The sequence below is a fragment of the Argiope bruennichi genome, chromosome 7, assembly GCF_947563725.1.
Source record: "Argiope bruennichi chromosome 7, qqArgBrue1.1, whole genome shotgun sequence".
NCBI lineage: Eukaryota > Metazoa > Arthropoda > Arachnida > Araneae > Araneidae > Argiope > Argiope bruennichi.
The window spans coordinates 28958372-28983488 of NC_079157.1; the positions used below are offsets into that span (position 1 = coordinate 28958372).

At 31.0% G+C, this 25117-nt stretch overlaps 1 protein-coding gene across 2 annotated transcripts in view; it reads left to right on the forward strand.

Moving 5' to 3' along the window:
* Positions 1 to 20819, forward strand: part of LOC129976340 (gastrula zinc finger protein XlCGF7.1-like) — a 35128-nt gene extending 14309 nt beyond the window's left edge. For both annotated transcript variants that reach the window (XM_056089853.1, XM_056089854.1), the window contains one exon: positions 19319 to 20819. In XM_056089853.1, the coding sequence (XP_055945828.1) occupies positions 19850 to 20722 (873 nt within the window). In that variant the 5' untranslated portion in view covers positions 19319 to 19849 and the 3' untranslated portion in view covers positions 20723 to 20819. The remainder of the gene's footprint in view (positions 1 to 19318) is intronic.
* Positions 20820 to 25117: the final 4298 nt, after the last annotated feature.

Here is a 25117-nt window from a genome sequence, read left to right on the forward strand (position 1 = left end):
GGTTTAAATTTTGGATTAAGATTAAATTCCTAGGGAATCATATTTTGCAAAATATTCTTGACACTCCAACTTTTAAATAAAAAACATCTGCTTTCCAATCTGACCGATTTATTAAATTTTGAATATTACAACATAGAACAATCAGCATTTTCATAATCTAGGCCAATAACTTTTGATAAACCCAGGGAAATGATTAGCTTCTTCATGACGAGTCGATGGAGTGATCTAAAATCACTCGTTTTTAAAGTATAGTGATATTGAAATTTTCATAAATCGGTCAGCTTTAAGTGATTGATTTAGTTGACTGGAATACAAGTCTTTTGATTTAAAATATCAGCGTCTTAAGAATATTTTGTTAAAGTCAGAGGATATATCTAAAAATTTTAAAGTCTTAATTCAATTTATATTATTGACTCATTATATATAAATTATAATTATTTATTTTATTTAGACCATTTGTTAGCAGATATATGTCTATTGCTAAAGATTTACAAATTAGCTGTTCTGCTCCGATTATAGTAGATATCTTGTAAATATTAAACCATATTTGCCTTTAATAAAACTGTTTAATCGAATTAGAAATATAGGTATTGTGAAAAATCATAAAAAAACGTTTCCTGGCATTTACTTTTCAAAATATTTCATGTTTTCATAATTATAATTTCATACAGACACGTCCTGAAAATCACATTTTTATATATTTAATTTGGAATGATAGTTAACTTAGTTTTTTTTTAATTTGAGCTTTTTTGAATATGATGGCAACGTATTGATAAAAGTTAATTTTTCCCATAAACGTGCAACATGCTTGTGCGGCTTAAATTTTATTTTTATTTTAAGCGAAATAATGATTTTAGAAGACCGAACTTTTCATCTAGTAAATATATTTCTTCTCATCATAGAAGAGAAATTACAAGGGTAAATTATGGTATTCCTGTGGTATGGTAAACATTGTTATTCCCGTGGAAATCATCTGCATTTGTTAAGGGATTCTGTGGATAATCGTAGAAGGAATGAAACTACAAGACAACAGGATAGAAATTCTAATAGGAATAATAACCCTTCGAACCAAGCAGTAGTAGTTAAAGTGGAGTCTTCACACTTGCAATCGGGGCCGATTCAAAATCTGGTTACACCTCTGAAGAAGATCAATGTTTATATTAATTCAAAAGAAATTGAAGCAATTAGTGATTCTGGAACACAAATTTTTATTTCATTCATCGTTGGTACCTAATTTATTCGATATAGAAGAAAGTGAGATTTTTTTAACGCCTGCATTTGGTAAACAAATAGAGGCGAGAATGTAGAATCTCCATTTACTACAGGAATCTATCGAATTTATTTAATAATGTGGATACTCTAATTGCAATCACTGACAAATTGAATGTTTCCTGCTTAATAACCCCGGATGCTTAGGAATTATTAATTAATTCATCGGAAGATTATTGTTTTAACGAAGAGAGTAGTAGAACCGAAGCGCCAATGGGGTCAATTCACGGTCACGTGTCAGGTACCAAACAAACCGTTTCTGTTCAATTTTCAACCGTTCTGCGCTTGTCGGGATGTCTGTCGATAACGTTGATGAAACCAATGTTTAGTAAATATTACGCTAGCCGGTCAATTATTAAAAACTTCTGATTTTTTTAAAGATATTATTTTGAATTATTTTCTCCAAATTTTCGTAGTTATATAATTTTATTTCTTATATTAAAATTTTAATTAGTATTTTCAATGGAATTATTGTTTTTGCATAATTAATTAACGTCGCTTTTTAATTCGTTTGGTGCTGCTTTATTCTTTCCTTTCCCATATCCTCCCCCCCCCCTTTTTATCCAAAGGATACATTTTGACAAATCACTTTGGCAGTGTTTTTGAAAAATTACATATGTTCTTTATTTACATATTATTTAAATATTATTGAATGTTGAATCTTATAAATATAGTTCTTTTTAAAAATAAATTATTACTCTTAGATAAGTTAATATTTTAAAGCTTACTAATAAAATTATTACATTTTTTTTCTAATGTACTGATTTTTATTAATATTGAGATTTGAAGTTTTCAGTTTGCTCAGAGGAAAGAACATGAAATTCAAATTAGTATATATTGAATAAGTTATGTTTACAATTTCAAATTATGAAATATAAAAGGTATAGATACCTTTTTTTAAATCTATGCAACTTATGAATCAGTTATTTCATTTTAATTTGTAGAGATCATTAAAGGAAAACAAACAAAATTTCAGTTTCATATTTTTTATTTACACATTGCAAATATATATATAGATAGATATAGATAAAATATATATGATAATTATTTGAAAAAATGTGATCAAATGGATGTTTCAATGTACTCACTAATTCAAAAAACTAAAAAACTATTTATCAACATTTATTTTTCTAGACTCTTAGAAAAAATATAAACACAGTATGACAAGAATGTCAATGTAAATGATGAAATCAATTTTATTAAACAGAAACATTCTAAATACTAAACAGTTTTTTTTTAATCATGAATAAAAACATTACGTTGAACAATATACTTTTAAAGCAGAAAATTTATGAAATTTTTTTTAAATGTTAAAGTTACATCGATAAAAATTACATTGAATGAATATCATAAAAAAAGAATAAGGTCATGATATATATATTAGAGAGAGAGAGGTTAAATAGGATATAAAGATGAGTTAGAAGAAACACTTTTATGCTTTTACAGAATTTTTTAATTCAAAATTGATATGTTAAAAAAATAGAAAAAAAAGTGAGACATGCATGTAGCAATGAAGTTGGGAATAAAAATTATATAATAAATGCTGATATGGAAATTGATTTTCAATGAAAAGACCTGTATTTATTAAAACAGAAATCATGCACAATAGTATAACATGATATTATGATGAAAGTCAATTTCAGTTTAAATACAATAAACTATTGACATTTCATTTTTAACAATAGAAAAGTTGTTTGATATAAATTCACTTTGAATCCATCACAAATCTGCAAATGTAATTAGAAAACTAGTAATAATGCTTTCTGGAGCCATCCATTTTGCTCTTTTGTTATTAGACATGATTACCCAGCAATAACTGAATAACATGAATTACTAAAAGATAAAGAAAACTTTAAGGTTCATAATGAAAAAGTAAAACTTCATAATGCATTTTATTATAATGCCAAAAACTAAAAATCAAATGCAAAAATTATTTGACGTTAATTAGTGGTTTTTATACTTAACTAATTTATATACTTAATTAAATGACATAAGTTTAGCATTATAGCAGTTGTTATTTTTGCAGCAGGAGTTTGTTTACTTACATTAATTAAATTTAGATCAGATTTTTTTAGAAAATGCAATGTAATATTCATGTAAACCTTTTAAAACCGTCTAAGCATATTCAAAATTATCAGAAATTTCATCAAATGTGAATAAAGTGAATTAGAAATGCTCTCGCGATTTTGTTTACTACTTGGCAATAACCCTTGGCGACCATCCAGATCTTCGTAAGTACCCCCCTGAAACATTTGCGATTACTGGAATTCCATTTACGATTTAATAAATGAACACACACTGAATGAATTCTTCAAAATGTTCGAAGCATATCACCGATTTCGAAGGCTTGAAAAAATCTATATCAAAGGTACCAACCCTAGGTAGGATTGTTGAAAGGAAAATAAGAAAACATTTTATCGTGATAGTCACTCTTGTGTTTCGCATTAAAGCATCCATCAGCACACCAGTATTTCCTCGTTTAACACATAATAAGAGGAAAGAAAATAACTCAAAAATTATAACTTCAAATGTAAACAAAAAAATCTGCTTCATACTCGGCGGAGAACGTTAATGGCAGACTAATCGACGAAAGCGGTGGGGATGAAACTTAAATGCCATGCGCGGATAGCTCATGACATGTGACTTTTACGTCACATGAATTGACCCCATTGTGAATTACGAATCGCGAAGCGAGGTTACAGCTTGTTTCTCTTTATTGCAACCCTTGAGCGCGCCGGAGGAGAGTAACAGTATGAGTCATGCCAGTATATATATATATATATATATATATATATATATATATATATATATATATATATATATATATATATATATTAAATTCTAATTTCAATTTAATTAATTTCCAAAGCTTTATCTTAATTTAACCTATAGTAACTTCATTTTAAAATTTTCTCTTATTTCCTTATCCAATTCTACTGTCTACTTAATTAATTCAAGAGAGGTTTGTAAAATTGCTGAATCGGCTAAAAGCCTAACTTTCCCACACTCCGCGTGAAGGGCTAGAAAAGTGTCCAATAAGCACATTCTTTTTTAAAAGATCCCTGTGTTTTCTCTGCCTCTTCGGCGCGTGTAGCGAAAATCCTTATCGAAATCTCATTATATATAAGCACTATGGAGAAATATTTCCCCTATCAATATCTCAGGTTATATAAGACCAGGGATAAAATGTTCAAGAGCTTTTTTCTCATTTCTTTTCTGTGTTGTCTGCTTGTACATAATGCGTACTTCTCCTATTTAAAATAAAACGACGTCACGAAATCGAAATCTCTTCACTGTCTTCGAAACTGCATGCTGTTCATATAAAACAACGCTTATATATATATATATAATACGTGTAAAGATTATCAGCTGAGAAGGCCGAGAAGAAATCCTGATTACACCTGTGCTAAGACATGAGTTATCTTTTCAAGTGGTAAATATTGACATAATTGGACCTATTAAACCTACTTCAGCATGAAAATTTAAATATGCATTATGCTTAATGGCCGCTTTCCTGAGGCAGTGTCATTGAGAAGTTTGAACAGCAAAATCTACTTATGATGCCTTAGAAATTTTTATGAGAACCGACATCCCGAATGTTATTGCTTGTGACCGGGATACCAATTTTATATCAAGACTCACCCAAGAATTCCATGAAAGATTAGGATCTCATACCAAATTTTCATGTCCGGGATATCCAGTTAGTAATTGTTTGGTTGAAACATATAACAAGGTTTTGAAACAGATGTTACATCATGTAGTAAGAACTGGTTTATCAAATTGGGATAAGCACATTCCTTTTTTTCTATTCGCTTACCATGAGCTTCTCCGTTCCAGCTAATATATGGAAGACAAGCAAGATGTCTTTTGGCAGTGCTAAAATCAACTTAGTCTGGAGAGATTCCTTTACCTACGAACATGAACAAATCTGCAGTGGAATACCTACAGGAACTGAAAATGAAAATGCAGAAAGCTGCTGAATTGGTGAAAGTATTTGCAGAGAAGAGACAACAATCCTATGCTACTTATTTGCATCGAAAAGTTTTATGATTGAAGATTTTGTGTATTTACTCATTCCAGACTCGAGAAAAACTGTATGCTCGGTAGACTGCACCGGGTGAAATAGTCAGTCGTTTCGAAACATTCCTGCGTAGTCAAATTACCTAATGGAAAAAGGAGAGTCCATGTGAACGAAGTCCGAAAATTCCAGAGAAGAATCAATGCTTTGGGAGTAATTTTTGAGGACGAGGAAAAATTCGGAGGAATTGTAACAGTTCTTGAGAAAGATTATTCTGTGCCTTTGAAGAAAAATGAAATGAGTGAGATAGAATTGGTTCATTTAAATGAACAACAGAGAAAAAAAGGTAAAGGCGCTGATTAAAACACATCAAGGATTATTCACCGGAAAACACAAAAAAGCAACAGTTGAAGGACATAAAATTCGCTTGATACCAAATATGGAATGGAAGAAGCCATACATATATAGAATACCGGAGACTTTAAAGAAAAAAGTCGATGAATAGGTGGGCAAATTATTGAAAGCAAGTTTAATAGAAGAGAGTGATGCCGGTGGTCTGCGTTAGCAAGAAAAATGATAGTTTGAGACTTTGGGTAGATTACCGAACCCTGAATTCTTTGACAAAACCAGATGAGAAAAAATACGAGCTATACAACAGTTGGAAAAACCCAGCTTAAAAATGCACTTGGATTGCTGAACTACTACAGAGATTATATCCCAAATTACGCAGGAACTGCTTATCCCTTTACAGAATTTTCTTAGAAAAGGTCACTGGAAGTCCTTGACTCGATAGAAGCTCACCGAGAATCCTTTCGAGAACTGAAAGATAAATTGTCCAAAATTACAGAGCTTCATATGCCATCATTAGAGCAAACTTTCCTTATCCATACGGATGCATCTCAAATAGACATTGGAGCATGCTTATGACAGAGCTACAACGGAAAGCAATATCCTGTCTGCTATGCGAATCAGAAATTGACTCAAGTGCAAACTCAATGGCCAACGATAGAGAGGCAGGCGTAAGTAATAGTATGGGCCTTGAAGAAATTCGAACCATGGACTTTTGGAGCATCTATTAGATTCATCACTGACCATAATCCTCTAACATATGTCGTTAAGAGTGCTCCGCAGTCATCAAAGTTACAACGATGGACTCTTGCCATGCAGAGGTATCGCCTAGATATAGAACATTGTTTGGGAAGCAAACTTGTGAATGTAGATGTGTTGTCTAGACTGTTTGTCTCTACTGAAAAATGTAAATAGTATTTTCATTTATAATTTTAGCATATGTATGTATATTGTAATTCTTTTTAATTCTTAAATATTATCATTTGATATTGAATTTATATATAGTATATTTGTATTATAACGTTACGGCAGCTCGTCACAAAGTGGACAAAATGTTCTAATTTCAGATAACAATTAAATTGAGATCAATTATTATCTTGGGGGAATGGTGTGATGTTTGGCCGTCATTGGCGAGTTCTGCGGAAACGATTGGCGAGATTTGCCATGGCCGGTGGGGTTATTATTTTTTTTATTGCAAGATATGATTGAAAAGAGCTTGTGTGGCGGACAGAAGGTGGATGGTTATGCTTTGCTTTGATTTTTAAATAGATATTTCTTAAGAGAAGTCTGAATGTTGCGTTTTATTTGAGATATGTGTTTTCTTTAAGAATTATAACAAACTCGTTTCAATACTGGCGCTGTTTTCAGGGTTTCTCCAGATATGACTGAGCCAACTTAACTTATTGCTCCGGATAACCAATTTTATCTGTGGTTGCCTATAGAGTTTGTGTAATTCAAAATTGAATCTAGTTCCTCAACACCCTCTCTCTCTAGTACTGGGCAAAAGATAGTTCTAAGGATCTTTGTCTCGACATGTTCAGAGAACCCTGAGTGCCCAAGTTTAGAGTCCAAGTTTCACTTGCATAGAGCAGAACAGGCATAATAAGTATCTTATAAATTCTTAGTTAATTTTTCGACTGATTAAATTGGATCTTAGTTTGTTTTTCAGTCCAAAAAAACATTTATTAGCCATTTTTATTCTGTTTTCAATTTCTTCTCTGAGTTTATTATTGTTATTAATCATTGTGCCAAGGTATTTGAAATGATCGACTTTTTCGAAGGTATGACCGTTAATACACAGAGGAACACTGTGATTTATAGTTGAGGGAATTCCATAAATTTGGTTTTATCTTCGTTAATGGTAAGGCCCATATTTGTGGCAGAAATTTTCAAAGCTTGAAAGGTCCCTCTCACTGCCCTTTCTGAACTTCTAATAATATCTATATCATCTGCATAGTTCAACAGTTCAATGGATCTATTCCACAGAGAGCCCTTTCGGTCTAATCCACTATCTCAGATACATTTCTCGAAGACAATGTTAAAAAGCAGACAAACAAGGTCCTTGACGCAGGCCTCTCTCTGTTGCAAAGGGCTCAGATAAGTGGTTTTTGGATTCCAGACTTTTCCATTGCTTCAAATAGCTTATCTCTTTTTATACTGTCCTAATCAGCCTTGAAGTCTCTAAATAAGTGAAAAGTTTTGATGTTATATTCTTTAGTTTTTTCCAAGATTTATCTTAAAATCTGAATTGGTCTATAGTAGATTTTTGAGATCTAAATCCACACTGGTAGTCTCCAATCACTTTGTCAGTATGAGGTAGCAGTCTTGCAAAAAGTAAGTTGGAGAAGATTTTGTATCGTACCGTATTGATGAGCGTGATGCCCCTGTAATTCCAACATTCAAGTTCGGTCTCCTTTCTTGAATATAGGACATATGGAGCCTTCATTCCATTCAATGGGTAGTTTCTCCGTAGCCCAAATTTTAATCATGATTTTATGGATGGCATTTATAAGCGGTTCTTCGACTTTTAGAAGTTCAGATGGGATTCAGTCCGGACCAGCCGTTCTGTTACTTTAAAATTTTTTTAATAGCAAGAATCGCTTTATTTAATGAGGGGGGGATGTCCGCCTATGAGAGGGTAACAGGTTCAACAGAACTGCCAGGTGGATCAAAAATATCATCTCTTGCTTCTCAATCTTGTAAGTCATTCCTCCATACTTTCAATATGTAAAGATTACTCACAAGTTCCTGCATTTTAAAGTATTTATTTTAGAACAGGACTCTCGTTATTTAGAATTCCTACAGAACCTCATTGACCTTTAATTTCCTTATTATTCTTTCGTGGAATTCCAAGAAAAAAGACGGATTCCCCCCCCCCATTGCTAATGAATTTGTTACCTTAAAATTTCTTGACATGTCAGAATAAATGTTAGCCATTTCTTACCATTTTTTAGCAATCAAATACGGACAACCAGCGTGAAGAATAGTCAAGATTGCCACACCACCGGGAAAATGCAGGGAATTTTATGTTTTTTAGTTATTTTTTTCCCATCTAGAAAAATCCAATCGCTAAAGATTGCAAGAAAAAAAAAAAAAAAGATCGTAGTCACAACTTCCGAAAACGAAACAATACCAGTCGCGATTGTGTAATGCGAAAACTCGCCACTTTTCTATTCTCCTTTTTTTTCTTTTTTTTTCCCCTGTATATATTAGTCTTGTTTTGCGAGGCAGTTATCCTTTTTCCATGGGATTCCCGAATTGCAGCTAACGAGCATGCGCGATATCTGTAATTGTGTGAAAAATTAGAATACATTTCTCTGGCGGGAATAGCAACATTCAATCTGTAGACGCAATAGTGGTGTATTTAGTCATTCACACGTGAATTTATTGAGTGGTTAATTTATTATTTGAGAAATTGTCAGCATATTCAAAGTAGATAACATTATTTATTTATTTATTTTGAAAAACTATGAGCTGTTCAACATCCGTATTTAGTACGATTTAAATGGGTAAAAAAATATATATATTCCTGATTTTCTGAATGGATTTGAAAAGTTCCATGAAATCCATTTGTTTAATTTTGCTCGCTTTGTAGGAAGACAATAAACCTAAGTAATTTGAGAAAACAGCACATAATAGAAATGCCAAAAGTGAAAAACATACTGCCAGTTCAAAATAGTCATCATTGTTGTTGAACTTAGTATCTAAAAGGACTGCAGGAAAAGATAACATGTCAACTCCGAAAACGTCAAAATTAATGTCCAAAAATTAACGCATTTCAAACGTTTTAATTAAAAAACAATCATAAAGCTGAACTTTTGTGAGAATTAAAACTTATTGCGTCACATTTGTTTTTTAATGCAATCAAGGATATATCGGAAATATTTTCACATATTTTCACTGAAAGGGAAATAGATTTTTAAAAATGTACGTCAAGCTGTACAGAAATGTACCTAATTTGTTAGGTCTATTATTTCCAAGAAACTGATGGCTGAACAATCTGCAGAAATTGATGCCCAAATACTTGAATTGGCAGCAATGAATAAATAAAAAAAGGTTGTCCTGCTTCGTAATGCTTCTAGTTAAGTAACATTAAATGATTTGTATCATTATAACAAAAATGTTTTGTGTTTTATTTCACCCGAGTCCTTAACTGTGTGGGACTTTAGTTAAAGAGCATGAGAGGTAATGTATTCCCTCCCGCTTTGATATATAAATTTTGTCGTACTAAATTCTAGATAATAAATAGAATTTCTTTTTGTATGTAAATATAAACCTTCTTTCAATAGGCTATTTCGAATAATGTTAAACTGTTGTTTCCTTTTCCTTGCTTTTTTCACCGCGCAAAATCATATCTATACATAGTATAAAATGAAATCTCTTGAAAGCATCTGTATATTTGAAAGAGAAAAACTGGAGAAATACTAAATTGATATTGAAGATATTTGTAGGGCAGTTATTGGGGAAGGTTTTAGCATATTGAAGTCATATCAAAATTTTAAAAAATGAATTATAATTGCGATTTTAATTATTTTCCTATTACGATTCGCGCATGCATTAAACAGCAATATCTGTGATTTGCACTTATTTGCGTATGCGCAAATATCAAGAGCTGTGGTACGCATATGCGATACATTTCTTTGTTTATGTTTGATTTTAAAACAGCGATTCAAAAGTCATGCCCAAAAATATTAACTGATATTAGAGATATGTGTACCATTTTGTAGGGCATTTATTGGGGAAGGTTTTAGTACATTGAAGTCATATCAAAATAAAAAAATTGTTTTATAATTGCGATCTTAATTGATAAACAAGTATACAATAGTGGATAAAATGACTTATTTGTATATTTTTAAATTTTAAACAGCTTTTATATTGTATACTTTTAGTGAATTGTTTTGTCTAGAACATATATTTTTACCTTTTTAACAGTCTAAATATTTCTGAATGTGTGCTATAAAAATTGTTTTGTAGTTATTTTTGATAATTTCTAAGTATATTTTTATGCTTTTTTGATGCTGCGTGACATGCCCATGTCATATCGGGTGGAGGTTAGACTTAAATTTAAAGTTAATTTTTCCTCTTGGATGTTATGCGACGGGCAACGTTGTGCGAGTACTGCTAGTTGCATTATAACTAGTATATGAGTGCTATTCGCACATTTCCCCGTATCTTGAATATAGGTACAGGGAAAACACAGGGATTCCCCCCCCCCCCAATTTTGTGTGGCAATCCTGATAGTGTGTAGCATCCAAACTGGCAGCCTAAAATCATTTTCTTTAAGTGAGAAAGTAAGCAACTTCAAGTCTATTTGAAATTTTAAAAATAATGTCACTATTTCATAATTTTTCGCTTTATTCTTATCTAATCATCTGACGGAATTTTGTGCGATTTGTTCTTCTTTTCATAGAATTCATTGATAATCCGAAACGTCTCTTGATGACTGGAATGACTAAAAATATTATTATCACAAATATAATCAGGGATATTATATAGGAGAATTCGATACCTAGATGCCGGAATATATGTTGCAGTCACGGAATAGGGTTTACATTATTGAAAAGTTTCGACGTTTTTTTAATAGAAATTTCTTAACCATTCCCTGCTCAAATAAGGGATTAGTTGAACCTAGTTAGTGTACTAATCCTTAAAGTTTCTTCTGGAAAAAAAAAAGTATTCGCCTCATGTAGCGAAGCTTCTAGAGACGGATGCTTTTTCACCCTCTCTGCTGTTTTATTTATCCTCAAAAATTTGAATTTCAATATGTTTGTGAAGATACTAAATTTCGCTGGCGAAGTGATAGAGTGGTTTTTCAAGTTAAAAATTTCTGACCGATGCCTTTTTTTTCTGATGCTAAAAAAAATCACGTGCATGATTTATTCCACTTCTTTTATGTTATTCGAAAAAAAAAAAAAAAATTCCTAACGTTTAGTGTACTAAATTCCTGCTACCGCTGCTAGCGAATCCGTAGATTTTTTTTTTTAATTAAAAATGTCTGTTTGGTACCTTCTGCAGATGCCGAAAGCATCGCATATTCTAATTTTGTTGTCCAAAGCACTAACTATCGCAGCCGGTAGGCAGAAATTCTTTGTTTCAGTATCCAAAAAAGATTCAGCACTGTTGTCACACAAAGGTTCAAAAAGAATTTTTACAACAAACACTAGTGATCAATAATGCTTAATCTATATCTATACTTATAATAAAGCTCCATGTGTGTGTGTGTGTTGGCGCTCTACAGGCCAGACCATTCAACCTACAGCTACCAAATTTGGTACATGTATACCTTGGAGGTTGGGAATGTGCACCTGGGGTTCCTTTTTTCGAATTTTTAATTAGAATTATAATTATTAATTAAAAACTAACTTTCCCGCCAAAAAATCTTCCATTTTCCCCACCGCCAATTTTTCCGCCAAAAAAAATCTTCCATTTTCCCCACCGCCAAATGAGTAAGGCTGCAGGTTTTTTTCTCCCAACAGTGATGAGGCTAGGGTTAACATTTTTCGGCGGATTATTTCAAACGATTCTGTTTATTTTCTTAATGTTTGATGCATTTAAAATTAAACATTGTTAATGAATCGATCTTTCAGATTCATTCTGAAGTACTTTTGAATTAAAATAAAACAGAATAAAGGAAATTAAAAATTTCTAATCCACATATCGTTACCCCAACTGGCGTAGAAAAAATCACGTATTTGCGTTACGTAACTGGCGTTGAAAATTCACGCATGCGCATTGTGTTCTGAATTCCTCATTGCGTTGACAATTATTATCAACGGATGCGGACTGGATTTAAATTATTTTTAGGTTCGTTGTATGCTTTTGTAATTAAAATGTATTTATGTTAGTTATATATTTTTTTGTATATGCTTATAGTTTTAAGTACATCGTTTTTTAAGTAGTTTTTTTAAAACCTGTTTTCAACCGTTTATTTTAAACGATTCGTTTTATTTTCTTAGTGTTTGATGTATTTAAAATTAAACATTGTTAATGAATCGATCTGCTCATAATGAATCTAAGAAAATTTTGTTGACAAATTCTTGAGATATTAAATAAATTTAAAAAAATATTCTTTAGTGCCCATAAAGTTTAAACGCTGAGTGACTCTATTTTCAGTAATCAGATTATAAAAAAAATGCTTTGTTTCAGTAAAAAATATTATTATATTAATTGAAGATTAATTCTTTCCACTTTAATTTAAAGCATAAATTCTACGGGTGCTAGCAGAAAATTAGAGACATACATATCACGTTATGACTGAAGGCCTTTATAATATTATGAGTGAATTATATGACCATCAAAATTTGAAGTTTTAAAATATTTTGATGAAGAAGCTATTAAAGTAGGAATTGCGTAAAATATTTAATTATTAAAATTTTAACGAACATTAAGATTGGCGAACTGGCTGGTCGCCAAAGGTGGCTAGTATTTCAATAAAACAAGCGGGTTTTACAGTATTGTTTATCTTTTTAGCAATCTTAATCGACCTCTTAGCACTGCTCATATCCCCAGTTCGATAAGGCGCACATTAAACTCGAATTTTACTAAATACCGGAATCAAATTTTCCTTCTTACTACTGCACCTTCCATTATGTCATTTGGACTTCCGAATCCATCTTGAGATGTTGAGACATGGCTCCCGTCAGCACTTCTGCTTTGAAAGTTATCAAAGCAATCAGTTAGCACACAGAGTAATATTGTTCGTTTTAGTATCCGATGAATAGTTTTCGATGGTTCTATTTCATTATCGCCTCTGTTTTGCCGAATTAAACCCATCCTAACATGCGCAAAAGCACGGAGGGTTTTAAAATCCGTTGGCACACAATATTTTCGTTTGCTTTAGCGATATTTTTATTTTTTTATAAGAATAAACTTTAGTAACAAGAATGGTTCCCTTTTTCTCCATTTTCTCAATATTTCTGACTCTAAATTCGTAGATTTCTCCAAGCAGTACTGCTGTATGTTAAAAACAAAATGCCGGATAATTCACGAAAATTTTAATATTTCATTTACTCAACAGTTATAAAAATAATTACGATAGCTATCTAAATAGCTTGTCGATCAACGTCTAGTTCCATAGCGTGAGTCGCATGCCGTGAATCTTGATTCTCGTTGAATAAAAGAATTCTTTTTTTACCCGCAATTTGGAGCCCCTGCTAAAAGAGTTCTTTCATGCCAAATGAAAATGACATATATCTAATGAATCTAAATGCATATGTTAAAAGATACACCAGTTGTTCCAAAGCTATCAAATGTGATCCTGCGTACTCTATAGCGGAAAAATGTGCAACAGTTGTTGTTATTTTTAAAAAATTAATTTATAAAAATTGTTTGAAAAAAAAAAGATATTTTGCAGCAATAATTTTGATGGTTTCATTATTGCCTAAGGAGAACTTTGTAATTGTGGTTTCGGATCTTTTACATTAAGTGTATGATATAATAATTATAGCCGAAATAGCATATTTTTGCCCGTTTTATTGTTGTTGCTTTAAATTAAATTTGCTTAAAATTAGCCATTTGCTTTTCAGTGATATCAATGGAATAAGATTTAAGATTCTTATTACTCCTAATTTTAAAATTTATTTTCAATATAATATTTAATACTACATTTCTTTGTTGAAATGGAATTAATTATGCATTTGAACCCCGATTTTATGACCCCCACCTCTGCAAATAAATAAATATATATATATATCAGTTTCGGTTTAAAAAAATATTAGATTGCTTTTCAACTGATTACGGTATCATCCTTTTTGTCTAGAACATGTGAGTAATGAGTAAATCCTTTCAGATAAGTCATGAGTGCAATCTGTCACGTGGGTGGGAGAGAAAATTATTTTTTTATTTCTCCCCATCCTACAATGAAGGGAAGTGAAATGTATGAATGCTGAGGAACTGACCAGTTGAAGTCCTCTTCTGATAGGAAGACAGTGAAATCTCGATGTTTTAACAATTTGAAGAACATACCGACAAAACATGTAGCAGGAAAAAAAAATCGAGATGACCTCTTCCATATTTACAGACTTTCTTTTATGTTTTAATAGGTAGTACATGAAGGTACAAAAGAGAATTTTTTTTTTCATTGATTACTATCCAGAATATCCTCCAATTTGCAATGTAAAGAAGAAAAAAAAATTGCAATCGTGTTTTGTATAAGTGGGCTACAACAATTTGCAACCCAAATTTTGATATCATTCATTCTGCAAAAGCTAATTACAGTAAGTTGCTTAAGAGAAAAATTATTGCATCGTTTGACGAAAATGCAGAGAAAAAAAAAAAATGCAAAATCTTTATTTTGGATACGCTATATTTTGTGAGACAATCTTGGGACCGAGTTTCTAAAAACAGAATAAAAAAGTACTTTCTGGAAAGGGGTTTCCAGCCCTTAAATGTAAAGTGATGAAAACGAAGAAGTCATCTTTCCATTTGACCATTCGATAGGAGCCCTGTAGAAAGACGAAGTTTCTAGAATACACTGTAACGATTATGTCGCATGTGATGATGGATTGTCTGTGTGTGCAATTGAAGTTAATGGAGTTGTCGATTTATCGGAACCGATGAATAGTAATTCTGATGCAGAAACACAGATTTAAATCTGTTACTTTTTCTGATGCGTTACATGGCTTGGAAACTGTTAAAACATAATTTATACAACAGAATGTAAATCATGCTATATTTTACTTCTGTTCATGAAGACGAAAAAGTAATTTTTCGCATCAAAAATCAAGGAAATTGCCAGACATTATTTAGCACATACTTTAAAATTTCAGATTAATTAGGGCGTAATTATTCGCTGTATTTTCAGTTTATGCATTCAAAACTTTCTAATTATAGGTATTTTTGTGCAGTTACTTCTTACAAGGGGAAGGCACGAAGTTGAAAATTCATTTGAATGAGATTTAGTACAATGGTAGAATACATTCAGAATGTTCATTAATGAAAATAATAAAGTGCAATAGCCAGCCAATTTCGAGAAAATGGCTCTCACACTTTCAGCATAGCTTATATACTAATAAAGTGTCGACATTACCGAGACCCGTATAGTACAGTGGATAAGTGCTGGCATTAGCATTCATAAGACCCGAGTTCGGTCTTGAGCTAATATCTTTTTTTGTATTTGTTTTCCTTCATTAATTTAAATTAATTTAACAATTTACAAAAAGGTTTAATGAATATGTTCATTATTTGTATTACATATAATGAATATATATTTTTATAATATAATAAATATATATTTTTATAATATAATATATATATATATATTTTATAATAAATATATATCTATTTTATAATAAATAAATATATATATATTATAATAAATAATTATTTATTATGAAAAATAAATATATATATATATAGTATATATAAATAATTATTTATTCTTTCAATTCTTAGATTATAATTTAATTTTTAGATGAAAAATAATTGTAAATATGAATGTGATTTAAATATTCAGAATTACTTAAATTAATTTAATAGTTTAAAGATAGTTTCAATTAATATGATAATTTTTGCATAGAAAAATAAATGCATTTTCTCTTAATACATAATTATAACTTATTTTTTAAATGTAAAATAGTTATGTTCATTCATACGGTTCTTAAATTATAATTATAATTCAATCTTTAAGTTTTAAGATAATTATAAATATAATTTTAACTATAAAAATAATTTAAATAACTATTTTTATTTTAAAATCACTAAAAGTCTTAAATTTTTTGGATTTTAATAATGATAAATTATTTGTTATTATTCAACGATATTTATATCCGTAAATCAAGACAGCAGCTGAAATTAATAAAATTATATCAGCAAACATTCTCAGTATTAATAATCGAAAAGAAAAAGTCGAAAACAGATGTTAAATTATAGAATACAAAGGCAGATGGACCAAAAGTTTTAGAAACATTATATGGTATGCTTTGTACACTGCCCGATTTTCTGATGATTTGTTGAAGGTAAATCAAATTTGTTTTCTAATCGTTTCTTTTAATGATTCTCTTGTGGATAATTATTATTTAACAATTGTGCAATATGTCAAAATACATCTATATTGTTTCGAATGTTTTTACGATAGTTGCCATTCTGTTTCTATGTAATAAAAAAAATAATGAAATATTTTTATGATGTCAATAATTTTATTAACATTTATCATCAATTAGGTTACTTTTGTAATTATTTTTCCTGCTTAAAATTAAAATTATGATTCAAGTAATAAATGAATGAATATTTATATTTGAGATAGATTTATTTTGAGAATATTTATTTTTTCATATAAAAAGGAATATATATTAATTAAAAACCCCTTTAAATTCTTAGTTTAATTTAAGTAATTTTGAATATATAAAAAATCGCAAACATATTAATAGCTATTTTTCTTTTAAAAATTAAATTATAATCCAAGAATTGACTAGAATAAATATTTATTTTTGCATAAAAAATAAAAAATATATATTAATTATAAACTTTTTGTAAATTTTTAAACTAATCTAGAAAAAAAATGTACTAGCCCAAGACCGAACTTGGCTTTCGTGAACGCTATGCCAGCGCTTTGCCAAATATGGCCCTTGCGCCAAAAAATCACAAACTAACTAACTAACTATGCCAGCGCTTTATCCACTATACTACTCGGGTCTTGGCAGTGGCGACGATTTATTAGTACCGGATGGGCAAAAACCCCGTAAAAACTTTAAAAATTCATAAAAACCCGTGAAATTAAGCAAAATAAGAAAAATAGTTTGCAGATTTAGCATCGATAAATCACAGGATTTTTTTAGGTAAGGAAAAAAATTAATTCAAAAAACAGCCGATAGGTGGCGTTTTGTACATAAACGAAAGAATAGACACGCAAATAACAAAAATAATGTTATCAAATCATTTATTATTACAATATGTGTTCAACATGACAACTACCCCAAGTGATACTCATTACAGGCGTGTCACAAATCCAGCAATGGCTGAGTGCAGCATGCCCAGCTGTATACGTGACATTTCTCGGCGGATTGATTCTTTTCAATTTCGACAGATTGGATGGACGGCATCGATACACCTGGGATTTTAAATTTCCCCATAGCCAAAAGTCTGCTGGTGTCATATCTGGTGAACGAGAAGGCCATGGAAACTTACAACGTCTACTGTTGATTCTCTCTTCCCCGAAAGTCTGTATCAGGAATTCCTTCACTGGAGTAGCAGTGTGACTTGTTGTTCCATCTTGCATAAGCATAACAGCAGAAAGTGCGCCTTTTTCACGCAAACATGGAACAACCTTTTCGCGCAGAAGCGTTAAATAACACTGACCATTTACAGTCACCGTTTTCCATCCATTTACCGGACACTATGTTTCAAAGAAGAAGGGTCCTGTGAACCCACACCGCACTGTGACTTTGGAGGAATGCAGTGGTTTCTTAACGTACACTCGTGGATTTGACGCCGTCCAGATGCGACAGTTATGGAACAACCTTTAACCTTTCTTATGTATATTAACGTCACCATGGAGCGAAAAAAGAGCTTCATCTGTCCACAAGATGTTAAAGACCCAGGAGGAATCTTGTTCAATTTTGAAGAGAGTCCTCTCTCTCTATAGTATCCGTTGCTGAAAGTTCACGGCAAGACTGTAATTTGTATGGATACTGAATAAGAACTCCATAAAGAATGTTGCGTATCAAGGATGGTGACAATGCCAAGCGTCTGCCAGCTTTTCGTGCACTGTTAGATCCTGCCGCGGTTTCGGAAACTAATGTTTCCATTTCGGCTTCAACGCGCTCCGAACGTGTCTGCATTAGACCTTACACGATCTTCCAGCGATCCAGTTTCCTCAAATCGCTGAACAAGCTGCCACTGTTAAAGGTCCTTTCCCATTCTTCACATTTTTCCGAAGTCGGAATTTACGCATTGCAACAGTTGCTGATTCCTGGTTCAGGTAAAACAACTTCAGCAACAAAGCTTTTAACTTTTCCACATAGCATCCTTGTTTACAAAGCATGCAACGGAGAACTGATTCTGTATCAAGAGCGTAAGTATTTATAATCGCCTGTCTCATTTGTATATTTCCAATTGAGTTGTTCATACCAACTCCACCTTTAGGCTGTTTTTTATTTTATTTTATTTTTTTACCTACAAAAATCCCGTGACTTATCATCGATGCTAAATCTACAAACCGTTTTTTTTTTTTTTTTTTTTTGCTTAATTTTACGGGTTTTAGGAATTTAAAGTTTTTACGGACTTTTTGCCCATCCGGTATAGCTATGCTAAAAATTTGAGGGCCATTTTCTAGAAATTGTCTGGTTATTGCACTTTAATGTTTTCATGAATGAACATTCTGAATGTATAGTACCATTACTAAATCTCGTCCTGAACTCAATTTTCAACCTCATGGCCTCCCCTTGTTAGACATGTTCCATTAGGTAAATGAAGAAATTTTTTGTTATCGATCCTGATAATCACACCTGATTTAACTAATAAAATTTTCGGTTCCGATGAATTCATTAATCTGGGTCCAACTGTATCATGTTTTCTAAACCTTGTTTATAACATAAGATAAGAAAGTTCTGTTTCATTTTTTTTTTTTTGCATAATGAATTAGATACTTTTAATACATATTTTTATTGAACTTTGTTATGCTTTTATAAATTTTAAATGTTTCGTATAAAGAATAGAAATTAATGAAGAAATTATTATTTTTTTCAGGTGAATTGAAGCAATAAACTTAACGCATGTATCGCTTCCAAAACCGCAAGATGGGATGTCTCAGGAATTTAAATTTAAAAGTATTTCGCACAGCGCACCATGGAAATTAAGCTGTGAAAAATCATGAAACTTGTTTCAAATAATATTTCCAGTGAATGAATGAAATGGTCGATGAAGGCGGCTGATGTTACAAAAAAGTGTAATAAAAGCTTTGCTAATCAGTGAGAATTTACATGAATTGAATGGTACAGGAAAAGAAAATTCATGTAATTGGCATATATAAGTTAAATGCCGGATGACTCATGTAAAATTTCAACCGATAGTAATTGTGGCATATGTAGCTGTACTTTTCGTCCTTAACTAAATTTAATAAACCATAAAAAAAAAAAAAGAAACATTGCAAATTGGACTTTTATATGAAAAGATTTGCTACAAAGCATATTTTTAACAGACAATTATAACTCGCGTGCAAGAAAATTAATTGAGCCTTGCAGTAAGTCATTTTCAGATTACAGCTAGTGAAATTTATGGATGTTTATGACAGAGCAATTGCATGTTTTCGAGATGTGTAGTGAGGTGTCTTCTCTACAACCATATTTACAGCCACAATTATTAACCAATACAAAAGAGAAACCATATGCTTGTGGTATTTGCAATAACGCATTTTCTCGGATGGGAATTTTAAAGAAACATGTACTAACTCATACAAAAGAGCAACCGCATACCTGTGAGATGTGCAATAAAAGGTTTTCTCAGCAGGGGAGCTTAAAGAGACATTTACGAACTCATACGAAAGAAAAACCTTATAGTTGTGATACCTGTTCTTCGGCATTTTCTGAACGGGGCTCTTTAGTGAGACATTTACGGACTCATACAAAAGAGAAACCGTATATTTGTGATACCTGTTCTATGGCATTTTCAGACCCAAGCACCTTAAGGAAACATTTACCGACGCATACGAAAGAAAAACCATATGTTTGCGAAATATGTTATATGACATTTTCTGATCGTAGCTATATAAAGAGACATTTACAGTCGCATACGAAAGAGAAACCCTTTGTTTGTGATACCTGTCATGAAACGTTTACTCGAAAGGAACATTTAAAGAGGCATTTATTGACTCATACAAAAGAGAGACCGCATATTTGTGATACGTGCTCTAAAGCGTTTGCTGATCGGAGCACTTTAAAGAAACATTTATTGACGCATACGAAGGAGAAGCCATATGTCTGCAGTATCTGCAATAACACGTTTTCTCGGATGGGAATTTTAAAGAGACATTTATTGACGCATACGAAAGAAAAACCGTATACTTGTGATGTCTGCAATAGAGCATTTTCTCACGGAGGAAATTTAAAGAAACATGTCCTTATTCATGGAAAAGAAAAACTACAAAATGTGTAATAAAACTTTCTCTCATCGAATCAATTTAAGGAAATAATTACTGACATATATAAACATTTTTTTTTTGATACGAGAAAATTTGTAGTGATAAATTTGCTGGTACGTATGAATGAGGAAAATGAATGTAATTTTTTGTAAGTCTTTTTTTTTTGTAAGTCTTTTTTTTTACTTGGGAGTAACTATTAATTGCACGCGCATTGAAAATAGAAATATGCTGAAATTTTACATCTGCAATGCGTTTAGAAAAGATGTTTCATAAATTCAAATCTTATGTATTAAAGTCTGCGGAAAGAAAATAAATCTGCGGGAATTTCTCCCCGAAACTTTCTCGCATACTACCAGAAAATGCCTAGCGTGGCATTGTCTTAGAATAGTTTACAAAATATTTTGCTTTGGATTTGATCTCTGGCATGAAGTATCCGAAAGTAAATTGGGGTTTTACACGCATTCTTCCCAATTGATTAAAACCAAAATTTGGTTCAAAACTGCACTTGTAATCAGAAAATTACATACCAAAGTTTATATATTTAAGTCATTGCATTTTTCAGTTATAGTGTTTACATGTTTCTGAATGTACAAACCGACATACAGTGGATCCTTGTAGGATTTGGCTCAAAATTTGACGGATGTTTGTACCATAGATATTAAATCTGAGTACCAAATTTTACCTATACAGCTCACTTCGCTTTGTAGTTATCATGTAGCTTATATTCGAACAGTCAAAGAGACTTCCTCTAAACGGATGTTGCTGAAGATTTGATCAAAATATAGACATTTGATGTGAAGACTGTATACCATATTTCATCCGTATAGCTTAAAATTTTTTTGTGTTATCTTTGTCACTGAAAGAGAGACACGTTTTCCAAAAATGTGTTTTTGAAATCAGGATGATCAAGGAGATTTGAAACTTGGAGATTTATTAAAATCTCAAGAATTCGAATTTTTTGACGCTTGCAATATTTTCTCTAAATTTTGTATTAGAGAAAGTAAAATCCAACTCAAGAATTAAAAAAAAAAAATTCTTCTTGAAGCCATCACGAGACAATATATCGCATTGCTTCAAAATTTTCAAATAAATTTTATTCAATGAACCGCTTTAAAAATTTTTAAGTTTATATAAATGCAAAGACAGCATTTTTTTTTATTACAATTTTGACACCTACAAAATAATGTGATTCAACGATTCGATGAATTAATATTATTTTGAATTTCAATGTAATAAAAACCATTTTTTAAAAGATGTGTCCAGAATTAATTTCTCAACAATTATGAAAACTAAAATCATTTTTTTAATACATTCAAATCAAACAAAATTTTTATCACTGAAAAGCTATTTATTTTAACCTTTAAAGCGATTCTAAAATAATTTTTGTGCGATGATATGCTTTGATGTTATGATGAAAACACGTTAAAATTCTATTTTTTAATAAACTTTGAATTAAAATTTTGAGAAATCCGTTCATAGTGGGTCTCTAATGTTCAAAAAATAATTTCCCAAATTTCATGCTCCTAACTTCATTGGCTTTATGCTGGGCATTGTCTAGGAAAAGTCTTTATATATATTAAGACAGATTTCATTTGAAAAAAAAAATTCTATAATTATAAAATTCTATAATAATTATAAAAAGAAAAATATTACTATAAATTGGTAAAATCTTAAACCCCCCCAAAAAAAATTGTAAAAAACTTTTTTTTTTTAATTTCTTTTAAAATGTTTAAATACAAGATGCAACAGCTTCTTTTTTTCTTAATCAAAACAAATTTAACGAGATCAATCCAACAAAATAAAAATGTTCAAATGGATGCGGGCATTCAAAAATCACCGCGAAAGATACCACGATGAATGAAAATTTAAAGCTTCAAGGTAAAATTCAATTATACTAGATTTTACGGGATTGACTAATGAAATTACATAACGAAAATAATTGCAATTCAGTGCAGTGTAGTTGAATACTTGAAGTAGATCATTCAAGCGTTTTATTCAAAACGGCATATTAATGATAATGATGATCAAATATATTAGCGTGTTTAGAGCAGCTTTTCGCTTCTTCGATATATTGATTTGGCAAAACAAACAAAAAGAAATGCTTTCTTCGTTTAGTATTTTCTTAATTTCCGTTGATCGAACCATATCGCATATTCTTCTTTAACAACACATAACAGTTTCAATATATACTTACCAGGCATAACTTAAATAAATTCTTCAGCATCTAAAACATTAAAAATTTAAGTTAGAACGTTTTTCGATTCGCAATAAGTTTGGCTCAGTACATATTTCCTGCTGCCCTTTCCAGATAACTAATCAAGTATTTTAAGAAATATCAATGCACATTGTTGGAAAAAAAAAAGGAGCAAAAAAAAAAAAAAAAAGAAAGAAAGAAAGAAAGGAAAAGGAATTATTAAACATTATCTTAATATGTGCTGGAATATTTCATCGAATTCTTCCCTTTTGGTGGTTTTCTTTTTTGATACATCCGGTAAACAAGCCTTTACAACCATGATTTCGAATAATCATATTCAACTTCTAGGGAAACAAAACAAAAAGAAAAGCTTTCTTCTAGGGATTGCAATACCGGACTAAAATTTCAATACCGGTATTCGGTATTTTTTAAATCTTAAAACCGGAATACCGGTTTTAATACCGGTATTAGAAATTTTAGAAAAAGGAAGAAAACACAGGTGTTTCTTTGTTTTATTCACCAGTTTTGTTAGAGAGTGTAAATGTCACAAAAAATAATTTGTAACTTATAAATTATAACAGTATATAATCACAAAAAAGTAAAGAAAAATCTTATTTATTTAAATCACAAAAAAAGTGTAAATATCACTATTTAGTCTGGGGTACTATTGCAAATTTTTGAAATGTGATCTTAAAAAACATAATGCATCCATTGTACTGTCATTAAGCCTGAAAAGTAATTTTGTGTAAAAATGACCAGCTGGCGAAAACGCTCTTTCGGCATCTACGCTAGTGGGTGGTACTGTTAGCAATGCGCGCTATATTTTTTCCAACTATTTACCTCTAAATCCCTCATCTTCAAATAAATCGATTTCTCGTCGGATGGTTTTGGATATAACTGATTTCTGTACTGTATTTTGGGTCATTGAAATTTTTTTATTTATCACTAATTCTAATTTTTGTTCAAGTGACAATTCCTTTTCACTATCGACAGTAGTGACATCATAATCTTCGATAATTGAACCGAATTCTTCTGAATGTGGATAGGTTTGTGGGTAAAAAATTTTAAGAAAATTTACTCTAAACTTAATCAGATTTGAATTGATTATTTTCCTTTCTTCTTTTTCATTTTTAAAAGCGTTATAATTATGTAAATACCATAAGACATTTTCTATTTCGGTATGCCTATCTTCTGTGCGAATTTTCAATATAATATATAATTCTTCAGATACTAATGTGTGCTGTTCTTTCAGTGACTGCAACATGAAATTTATTGTTGCATTAGCTGTTAATAAATTAGAATCTCTTCGACATAATGCCTCAACATTCAGTTTTATTGGAAGTAGAGCTGATATAGTTCTGGATATTAAGTCGAATTCACTATCTGAAAAATTAATTTACAGGTTTAAGTCGATTATTGCTTTTGGACTTTGCATCAATTCTCATTCTTGGATTATATTCAATTTCTCAGTTTCAAAAATCGTTCCATCATTAGGAGTAAACTGTTCCAACGTGTTTTACAATCTAATATTAACATATATTCTGTTTTATTTTCAGTAAGAATATATTTTAGTAATATATCCTTTTTATAGGGGAACGTTTAAATATCTTAACAATTTTTCGAACTTCATAAATTATAGGAAGCAATTCTTGATAGGTTAATATTTCATCCTCATTAGCAATATCTTCTTCAACAATTACATTGTCATTATCTTCATTGTCAATATCACTCTGACTCTTACTCTTTTCAAAGTTGGAATCCGAAATTTCTATATCCACAGTATTTGGATTCTTCTGTTCTTTATTTTTTTGGTATAATACATCTATTACTCCTAATTGAATTCCATGTGCATAGCACAATTGCTGATTTGCACCAATCAACTTTCCAACTTTTTTCATAACTGTTGCCCCATCAGTCGTTATGGATACAATATTTTCTTACAGGGATAATCCATGTTTCTCTAATTTAGATTTAAGCAATTAATTAAGCCATTAATTAGCTAATTACTTTCGCCCGCTAGGGAGACATAAAAACAAAAACGTATATTATTTTGCTATGTTGGCGATCCCTGAACATATAGTGGAGACAATTTTAAAAATTTTTAGTAAATACCGAAAAACCGGTATTTAAACTTGTGAATACCGGTATTACAAAATTGTACAAATGGCTCAAAATACCGGTATTCGGTATCCCGGTACTGCAATCACCACTTTCT